Genomic DNA, 10,466 nt, shown 5'->3' on the forward strand with positions numbered 1-10,466 from the left:
CTTTTTATTCATTTTGATGACAAGTATTTTCAGACGGAGGGGGTATTTGGGAACGAAGGGAGTATATAGTTCGAAGAAGCTGGATGCATGATTCAGACAAGTTAGCTGCCCATCATTTGCCCCTCATGCTCACTCCATGACAGCATGTAACCACAACTGTGTAAAACTTTTTAAGCAGGTCTGCGCCCAGGGCAACTCATATACCAGAAATCAATCAAGGATATTTGGTGGATCTCGAGTACGACGAACCCAAATCGAAGTGCTTTCAGCTTATCAAGCGATTTATTCAGTGTGCGCACCTGCAGCAGCGCCCACCCAGATGGACAGACAGAGTGGTACGTACGTTGCCAGGTTGGTTCATACAGGAGGCAGCCCCGCCCCAGGGGGCTCTATGTACAGAAACAGGCCAAACGATACAGATGTACGTACTTACTTGCCATCATTATTACTCCAGTTTTGTGCTTCTCTTCTAATTCAGGGCAGCCGAGGGAGGCCCAGCCAGCCAGCTTCGAGGATCCATCATCATCATCGCCTCTCAAGAGGCTAATAATGACCGCGTAATCATCCACCCATCCATCCACCGCTGCCTTCTGTAGTCCCTTGAGTGAAGCCAGCGAGCGTGTGCTTGTGGGACTGCTCCAATGGAGGCTCAGATGATTGTGCCAGGACCGGACCTAGAAATTATCTTAGCTACTTGCCCGACCCTTTATTGCCGTCATCATCGTCGTCGTCTTCCAGGTCGCTGAACGACACGTCCTCCTCCCGTCCCAGCGAAGCCCTGTTGCTTGCTGCCGCTACCGCCTCGGGCTCCTCGGCTGAGTCATCGTCAGGCCATTCGTCCACTTCATCCTCATCGGTGTCGGCGTGGAGTCTGGACTCCACGAGTGGAGCCTTGATTTTATCTTTCACCGACAACAGCTCTTCTTCGATCACTGACTTGTCGACGATTTCCACTTCGGTGGTTGGGACTGGGAACTTCTCGGCCTCGATTTCTGGCGTGATGTCGGAGGTGGGTTCTTCAAAGGAACGGACCTCTGATATGGAGACTTCTTTATCTTGGATGATTGAAGGTTCTATCACCTTCTCTTCAGCTGGGGCAGAGGATTCATTTGCATTCTTTGATGATTCTCCGGTAGTTTCAGATCCTCGCTTATTCTTAGCCTGTAAACTTTGCAGCAGCTCCTCCCTTGCTTCTAGGATCTGTATGGAAAAAGGGGAAATCATAAGGCGGAAATAATTTGGAATAGAAAATAAATGAGACCTAAGGAGAAAATCACTGTGTTAGTGTGCATTGAAAAATGAAAACACTTGGTCAAGTTTGAAGCAACAATTAAGTAAATGCCGCCCTTTCTTGATTCTATGCTGTCACAACTTGAAGTGCATCTTAGCATACCTCCCGGTTGAGATGGATATGTGGCCACACAGGAAAAGATCAGGTCCGGAATGATGATATACATGATAGAATTTGGGTAGCACCGTTTGAAGAGAAGCTTGTCCAACATCGTCTGAGATGGTGTGGCCATACAGCGCAGGCCTCCAGAAGAGCCAGTGCATAGCGGATGGTTAAAGCATGCTGATAATGTCAAGAGAGGTTGGAGTAGAACAAACTTGGCATGGGAGGAGTCCGGAAAGACAGACCTGAAGGACCGGAATATCACCAAAGAACTAGCCATGGACAGGGGTATGTGGAAGTTAGCTATCCACGTGCCAGAACCATGACTTGGTTTCAAGATCTTATGGGTTTCTACTCTAGCCTAGCCCAATTTGTTTGGGGCGGAAAGGCCACTTGAAGCGAAACGATTTAATTAATTTAAGCAAACAGTATTCATCCTATTTGCAGTCTGAAACTGTTAATATAAGTTGTGCATTAAGGGTGTGTTTGGTTAGGGGCATAGGGTAGAATGCAATGGGTTCATCCTACACATAGCACATATTGTTATGTTTAGTTTGAAAAGGAACCAGAACACACATTCCTCAAAAGAGAATATACCCCTTAGACACAGTTCCACCCCTCTCGCCTCACCCTCCATGCCCTCTCACCACACCCAATCATATCCCCTCGCCTCTCTATCGTCTATGGTGGCGGCGGAGATGGTCAGATGGAAAGAGCAGCGGCGCTTCCAGCGAGAATGCAACTAGTGGCATCGGGCTAGCAGCCATGGAAAATCAGCAGCGGCTAGCGGGGAAAAGAGGCAGTGTGGCGGGAGGGGTAGCCGTCGGCTGCTGGGTGGCGGCCGATTTGGCCAAGAGCAAGCCGGCAAGGAAGCCGACGCAGACCCACGTGCCATGGAGGTGTTCGCCAGGGTTTGTGTGCTGGCCGCCCAGGTGCTGTACGCCGCGCTGTTCAAGGTGCTTCTGCTTGGCATGGCGTTCTTCTACCTCAGGCACCCCATGTTCTCTAGGATTGAGCCGAATCGATCTACTCGAGCTTCATCTTCTTGGCTAGCCTTTTTCAGCTAGCTAGCTTTTGAGAGAGAGAGAGTGCAGAAATGCCTTGTGACCATGAGGTCATGGGTTCAAGTCCTGGAAACAGCCTCTTACAGAAATGTAGGGAAAGACTGCGTACTATAGACCCAAAGTGGTCGGACCCTTCCCTGGACCCTGCGCAAGCGGGAGCTACATGCACCAGGTTGCCCTTTAGAGTGCAGAAATGCAAGCAAGAGAGAAAAAATAGCTACTGGTTGTAAACTGCAATCAGCAAGTGCATGTGTGGTAATGTCGAGTCTGAACTCTGAAGTGTTGGTGTATGCGGGAGTCTGAACTCTGAAGTGTGTACCACATGTCAGTTACTCCCTCCGTTCACTTTTGTAAGTCGTTTTAGACATTTAAGACAGCACCTAAAACAGTTCAATTTCAGCTGTCTTAAACGACTTACAAAAGTGAACAGAGGGAGTATTTATGGATGCAGCTACTGATGTTGTGTGGTTGTGGTGTGATCCTACTTAGTCGGATCGTTTGACATCGCTACTTGCTGCAACTGATGGTTCTATACTGAAATACAATTGAAAATTTTGCTGAGTTCGAATAATTTGTTGATAAAAGAGGTAATCTCACCATTTCTAAAGCACATATGCAGAGGTAATCTCACCATTTCTATACAAGAGGCGACCTGAACCAAACTCATTCCATTTCATCTCCCCAACCAAACACTGAAATGCAACTTTTCAGTTCACCTAATTATCCGAACCAAACACAGGAACGGATCCAAGCCGTTCCAGTGGAACGGAACCATGACATCCATTCCATTTTGTTCCCAAACTAAACATTACCCTAAGGGTCACATTTCTTCCACAGATCACCCAGTTCCAGGATCGAAGATTCAGTTCTTTACATGTGCGGACTAAATAACTAAATATAGCATATCAAATCATGTATCACTTGTAAAGGGACCAAATAGTTCTCGAGATAATAAATTTCTTGACTACAAACAGCTTGTGGTGTTATAGCCTATAGTTATAGCCTTATATAGGCATATAGCCTGGAGTTGCTAAATGTCCCATTAATTCTGTAAGAAGCACTCCATTCATTAAAAGTTTAAAACATACATAGCACAAAAGCCATAATAAATGAAAAACAATGTGCCAAAAACATGATAAATACTGTGAATAATGCAGGAAACTACCTGTGGTGTTGAAAGAAGTTCGGCATCTTGTTTGTTGAGTTTTGAGTGCAGAAGGACAAAATATATCTTCCAGAAACATGCTTCACTCATATCAGTTGAGCAAATCTGAACCTTTAAATCTGATAAGCTTGGCACAAGGTGTTCCATGGATAGTGCATGCACATACTGAGCATTCGACAGTTCAAAATCTAAAGATCAAGAGAAACTGTGTAAGATATTTAAGGTAATCAGTGAGGTCTACTACACATAACATGATTCTATTTGAGAGAGACAAGCATGAGTTATATGATGCAACTAGAGGCCAACAAAGCATCAGAAACCATTTCAGGACTAAAAGGCGTAGAGAGGGTATGCATACATAGGGTGAACTATTTATTTCAGAACTAAATGTTAGCTCAATATCACGTGAAGCTGAAATGGAGATACCTATTACCTATGTATCCTAAAGTGATGCATTCTGCAACAATAGGGGAACACTGCTTGAAATCAATTCTGTGATATTTACATGATTTCCTGTGCATAACTACATAACGCGCAACCTCTAAAACGATATGAAGCATTCATGACTGCTGTTGAAAGCCATAAAACCGACGGAGCATGGTATTATGTATTTACATTCATATTAAACAAGTTATGGTGCTTAAGAGTTAAGACATTAACCCGATTTTGTTAATCAAATTGATAGCATGACAACTGGAAAATCATGAATATGCGAAAATGCATTGCTAGATGGACAGAATCACAACATCAAGATTCCAAAAGTATACTTGGTACCAAGCAGGTGTACAAGCAAAGTAGAAAAATATAGGTTAGCATCAATGAACTGATAAGTGATAACCGATGTAGGTAGCTTTCAAAGGAAGTGCAATGGCATTCCAGACTGCGACGTGGGGGCTTCAATCTATTCAACAAACTACATAGAACTAAACCAGTTGAGAAAGGAGTTTATGGACTCTAAGATGCGCATATCAACTAATTCAGGATGAGCATGCTTGAGATCTTTGCAGGAAAGTTCTAACACTACCTCCAGCATCTACTTTCTTCATTAATCAATACGCTTAAACTGAGACCACAACGTCCACCCATTTCATTCCAGTGCATCAAATTAAGTTACGCATTATCTGAATCAGCAGTTCGGCACTGAATCTTACCGTCTGCATAACGCTCGCTGATGAAGAGTGGGAAATCGAGCCAAGTCTCAGGCCGCGTCGAGATGTGCTTCACGAAGACCAACACCTCCTCGGTCCCGCCGGCGACGGGCTCCCCTTCGTCCGGCTCCTCCTCCCCGAACGGCAGGAGCGAGGACGCGATCTTGGAGATCTCCGCCACAGCCAGGTTGCTCTGCAGCATGGAGATGCCACTCCTCACCCTGCCCCCGATCTCCGCCAGATCGCTCCGGATCCCCGCGATCCCGTCCCCGTCCACATCGCCCCCCTCTCCATCGTCCGCCTCCGCGGGCGCGGCGCGCGGGGACTCCGACTCCGGCGGGGGCGGCGGTGGGGCGAGGAAGGACGCCACGCCCCAGAGGCGGCGGGTGAGGGTCTCGGTGAGCTCGGAGATGTCGTCCTTGACGCCGCGGCTCGGGGTGATGGGCTGCTCGGGGTCGTCGTCCTCGAGATCGCGCGGCGAGGACCCCTCCGCGGCCGGCCTGCCGGCGGAGGAGGCCTCGGATTCGGAGGCGTCGGAGTCGGGGTCGGGCTCGCCGGAGAGCGTGGCCGCGATGGAGCGCGTGAGCCACGACATGCTGTGGTGCGGTGCGCGCGTGGGAAGAGGGTGGGGGGAGGAGGATCGATGCTGAGCTCTGGGAGTGGGTAGATTCTGGAGTTGTAGATCAGTGTGTGTTTGGGGCCGTCCGATCAGCAAGCGACGGGCAAGATCGCGTTTGTGTATTCAGTGGTAGATTCTGGCATCAGCAACCCTGGCGAGGCTCCGTCTGAAGCTTGGAATTTTCGGATGAAACATTGAATATCATAAGTTGTCATACAGGTTGGTAGTGGTGTCATTATTTATGCATTCTTCTATGGAACATAAAAGATTCCAGGTCTGATGGATTCCAATATTGAGTTTTACTAGAGGTTCTGAAACTTAATTAAGGGCTTGTTCGGTTAATCCTCTCCTCAAGAGGATTGAAGGGGATTGGCAAGGATTGGTTTGTATTTTGACTTATAAGAGGTTTAAATCCCCCTCAAACCCCTTCAATCCATTTGGATTCGCACGCAACCGAACAAGGCCTAAGTGAGACGTGAAAGCAATGTTTGATGATTTTGCATAAGAACAATATGAATCTTGTCGGACTTTAACTATGAGCCTTATCCCTAAGACTAAAGGTGTCAAATAAATTCAGAAATTTTGGCCCATTTGTTTGCTAAATGTTAGATTTAAAATCTTCATTAAAATTCTTGCTCATTTTTTCAGCACCACTGGGAGGTCCGTGGAGAAGGGGTGACAAAGACGGTCCTCGGGATAGGGGAAGGGACCGAGTCAGCAGAATGCACTAACGACACTTTATTAGTTTTGGTCCCAAAGGTAAAAAATTCGAATCTCCTGGTGCAGTTCCATCCTATCAGTTTATGCAGCGTCCTCTACGAAATTGCTTCAAATGTTATCTCCAACCGATTAAAGCTAGTCCTACCAGAAATTATTTCAGATGAACAATCAGCCTTTGTTCCAAGGAGATTAATTACTGATAATATCATTGTTGCATATGAGTGTCTCCATCTTACGAAACGAATTAGGGCAAAAAGAAATCAACATTGTGCCTTGAAAACGGTTAGGGAAACTAGCGGATGAACCCTACCTCGGTGCACCCACCCAAGAAAATATACGAAAACATTTCCAAAAATCTGAAACTTTGTGGAAATGATCGTCAACAAATGTTAGAGAGGTTTGCCAAGTTTGGTGGCCAAATGACATCAGAGGAGAACTGTACAAAAAAACAAAATTACAAATTTTGGTCAAACACTGCACATACATTTTGACTAATTTGAGTAATTTTTTATAGAGCTCCTCGAATGTCATTTGACTACCAAATTTTGCAAGCCTCTCTAACATTTGTTGATGATCAGTTTCATAAAAGTTTTACATTTTTTTGAAATGTTTTGATATCTTTTCTTGCGTGAGTGCACCGAGAGTGGGTGTAGAAGAACCACTCTCAATTGGATATGACAAAGGCGTACGACAAAGTGGAGTGATCCTACCTTCAAGCAATAATGTTAAAACTGATATTCACTGATAGATGGGTTGACATTGTTATGAGCATGATAACTTCTGTTAAGTTCTCAGTTTTGTTTGGTGGAATGAAATTGTAAGAATTCAAACCATCTCGGGATATTCGAGAGGGGGGGGGGCGATCTCTTCATAGTTGTTCTTGTTAGTAGCAGAGGGCCTTTCATGCTTCTTAAAATCAAGAGTTGAGTCATCCAATCTTCCTAGTCTATAAGTGGTTCCTTCTGCGCCACCGGTTAACCACTTACGTTTTTGCTGATGACAGCGTGTTGTTGTTCAAGGCTAATAGTGTGGGAGCAACCGGGGTGAACTAGGTGTTGGATACTGAAAGTACTAGTATTCGACTAGAGGGGGTGTAAGGGCATATTTATCCCTTAGGTGTTTTGGTGATTGATGACAATGCTTTTGCGGACTAATCGTGTGCCTTGAGTATTTCAGACGCTTCATCACTAGGCACAAGACGGTTTGGTGCCCCTCAAAGACTATTGAAGACAGGGTTTTTCTACGTTTCTTTTCGGTGGATTTGAGTCGTAGGAAAGCCGTACTATTAAGAGGGGGTCCGCGTTGGAAAGGTTCGGGTGGAATCATCACATACACGTTTTCTCCCTTTGCACCGCCTTTCCCTTTGGCTTTGGAGCTTCCTCCGTTTTCTTCATATTTTGCAAAGAGAAGGATTCCTAGTGTTGTTGTTCTGAGGCATGCGGTAGTACTGCTCCTAGGAGCGGTAGTACCGCGGGCCCCCGCGGTAGTACCGCACGCCCTTGCAGTAGTAATGTAAGTGCACACGGTAGTACCGCTCCTAAGGAGCTGTAGTACCGTGGCCTCGGACCAGACTCAGCTGCTCGTGCGGCTATAGGGGCGGATGTAATTTTTTACATCCGTGCCCTACGCGGTAGTACCGCCCCATGCGCGCAGTAGTACTGTGAGTCCTGGTCGAGGACAACAACATGAGCGGAAGTAGGGGCGGATGTAATTTTTTTACATCCACTCCCTACGCGGTAGTACCGCATGCCAGGTGCGGTAGTACCGTGTCGGATATTTGCACTGTTTAATTTTCAGCAGAAGTAGGCACGGATGTATTTTTATTCATCTGCGCCCTTTCGAGGCTAGTCCAATCCGGCCTTGCGGTAGTACCGCAAGAGGGAGCGGTAGTACCGCGTCAGCGGCAGTACCGCCCTCAGCCTTTGCGGCTCTAGCCTGGACTAGCTCCTGCCCTAGCAGCGGTAGTACCGCGGTCCTTCGCGGTAGTACCGTGAGCCCTTGCGGTAGTACCGCTTGTCTGGGGCGGTAGTACGGCAGGTCGCGGGCTGGTTAAGTGGATAACGGTTGGATTTGTCTCTTCACTATATAAGGGGTGTCTTCTTTCTCTAGTTGACTACCTCTTCCACCCCAAAGCTCCATTGTTGCTCCAAGCTCCATTTTCGCTCGATGTCTCTCCCTAGCCAATCAAACTTGTTGATTTGCTTGGGATTGGTTGAGAAGGCCCCGATCTACACTTCCACCAAGAGAAATTTGATTCCCCCCACTAATCCCTAGCGGATCTTGTTACTCTTGGGTGTTTGAGCACCCTAGACGGTTGAGGTCACCTCGGAGCCATAGTCCATTGTGGTGAAGTTTTGTGGTGTCGTTGGGAGCCTCCAATTAAGTTGTGGAGATTGCCCCAACCTTGTTTGTAAAGGTTCGGTCGCCGCCTTCAAGGGCACCAATAGTGGAATCACGGCATCTCGCATTGTGTGAGGGCGTGAGGAGAATACGGTGGCCCTAGTGGCTTCTTGGGGAGCATTGTGCCTCCACACCGCTCCAACGGAGACGTACTTCCCCTCAAAAGGAAGGAACTTCGGTAACACATCCTCGTCTTCACCGGATCCACTCTTGGTTATCTCGTGCCTTTACTTTTGCAAGCTTATTTGTGTTATATCCCTTGCTTGCTCGTGTGCTTGTTGTTGTTGCATCATATAGGTTGCTCACCTAGTTTCATATCTAGACAACCTACTTTGATGCAAAGTTTAATTTGGTAAAGAAAAGCTAAAAATTGTTAGTTGCCCATTCACCCCCCCTCTAGTCAACTATATTGATCCTTTCAATTAGTATCAGAGCCTCGTCTCTTTATTAAGGACTTTGCCGTCCGAAGAGTATGGTTGACACTGTAGACGATGTGGAGGAGCACTCGGTGTGAATCCGAGCTCATCTACGACCGATGGGGGAACCGCGGTTTCTCGTGAGGAATTCAATGTGGATTTGGACACATTGAAAACCTCCATGACAACCGAGGTTGAAAGCATGTTTAATAAATTCTTAGAAGGACTCAAACTATCTACCTCGGCGATGAAAGTGGGTGATCCCACTAACAAGGTGATGGATGCTAACTCCGACAAGGGGGAAGCTACTAGTGAAAAGGGTCCTTCTACTAGTGGTAGAAATGGCACCGACATGTTTGCCAATGTGGAACCTCCAATTTATGGAGGACCGATTCCCTCTACTCATTTAAATCATGCCGGCCCTCCTCCTAAGATTGTGAAAAATGAGGACTTTGATTCTTGTGTTTATCACTTCAAGCGTCATTTAAATCATGTGAACACTAATCTTTGGAGAATCACTGAAGAAGGTTTCCATCCACATGACTGAAGCAACTTCACCCTGAGAGAAGCCATGGATAATCAGTTCAATGAGAATGCTCTCTTCATCATTCAAGATGCGGTTCCACCCAAAGATCTCCCTCATCTTCGACCCTTCGCCATGGCCAAAGATGCATGGCATTGTGTTGTTTCCCTCTATAAGGGAAGCGCAAGCATTCAACGCTCCAACTATGAAGTGGTGCAAGATGAAGCCGATGAGTTTGCAATGAAAGAAGATGAACCTTGTGAGATCTTTTGGAGAGTAACCAAACTCGCGGTCTCACTCCGAGATCATGGGAGCAAGGACACGAATGACAATTGGATCAAGCGCAAGTTCCTCAAAGCAATGATTCCTTACCACAAGGCCATGTACTCTGTCATCCGTCAAAGACCGGACTTCCACTCCTTGACCTCAAATAAAGTGTTGGATGAGTTTGTGGCAATGGGGATCTTGGACAAAACCGCCGACAATGCGGTGTTGCATTCTCACAGAGCAAAGAAGCCCAACCTTGCCCTGAAGGCCAAGGTTATTGTGGAAGAAGAGGAAGAAGAGGAAGATGAGGAGAGCAACCCCGAAGATACAAAATATGATTATCATGAGCACATGGCTCTTACTTCAAGGCAATTTTGGAGCAAGAAGAACACAAGGCCCAACTTCAACAAGAACAACTCAAGTGGGTTCAAGGGCAAGCAACGTGTGAGAACTTGTTACAATTGTGGCAATGCGAGCCACTTTGTTGTGGATTGCCCTTACGAGAAGCGAGGAGACAATGGTGGCAAGCTCATCCGAAAAGACAAAGCCAAGTCCTTCCCAAACAAGAACAACTTCACCAAAAAAGACTCCTACTTGAGGGTTAGTGGTTCAAGAAGAGTACCATGAGGATGATGATGATGATGAAGATAGTGAAGCCATGGCCATGGCCTCCGTTGCCATTGCCACAACTCCACGGGTGTCCCTCTTCGACTCGCCCAATGAGAACATCACCGCCAAGTGTCTCATGGCT

At 46.7% G+C, this 10,466-nt stretch overlaps 1 protein-coding gene across 1 annotated transcript; it reads right to left on the bottom strand.

Moving 5' to 3' along the window:
- Positions 1–201: 201 nt before the first annotated feature.
- On the bottom strand, positions 202–5,422 carry LOC119348971. The gene is made up of 3 exons (XM_037616981.1): positions 4,774–5,422; positions 3,623–3,810; positions 202–1,200 (listed from the first exon to the last, which is right to left on the bottom strand). Exons 1-3 carry the CDS (start codon positions 5,363–5,365, stop codon positions 691–693), a joined length of 1,290 nt encoding a protein of 429 aa, XP_037472878.1. The 5' UTR covers positions 5,366–5,422; the 3' UTR covers positions 202–690.
- Positions 5,423–10,466: the final 5,044 nt, after the last annotated feature.

The sequence above is a fragment of the Triticum dicoccoides genome, chromosome 1B (assembly GCF_002162155.2).
Source record: "Triticum dicoccoides isolate Atlit2015 ecotype Zavitan chromosome 1B, WEW_v2.0, whole genome shotgun sequence".
NCBI lineage: Eukaryota > Viridiplantae > Streptophyta > Magnoliopsida > Poales > Poaceae > Triticum > Triticum dicoccoides.

Coding starts and splice junctions, on each gene's coding strand:
- LOC119348971 (XM_037616981.1), bottom strand. CDS start 5,365: ATGTCGTGGCTCACGCGCTCCATCGCGGCCACGCTCTCCGGCGAGCCC. Junction 3,811..4,773: donor CAGCGAGCGTTATGCAGACG/GTAAGATTCAGT, acceptor CTTGATCTTTAG/ATTTTGAACTGTCGAATGCT. Junction 1,201..3,622: donor AACTTCTTTCAACACCACAG/GTAGTTTCCTGC, acceptor TTTTCCATACAG/ATCCTAGAAGCAAGGGAGGA.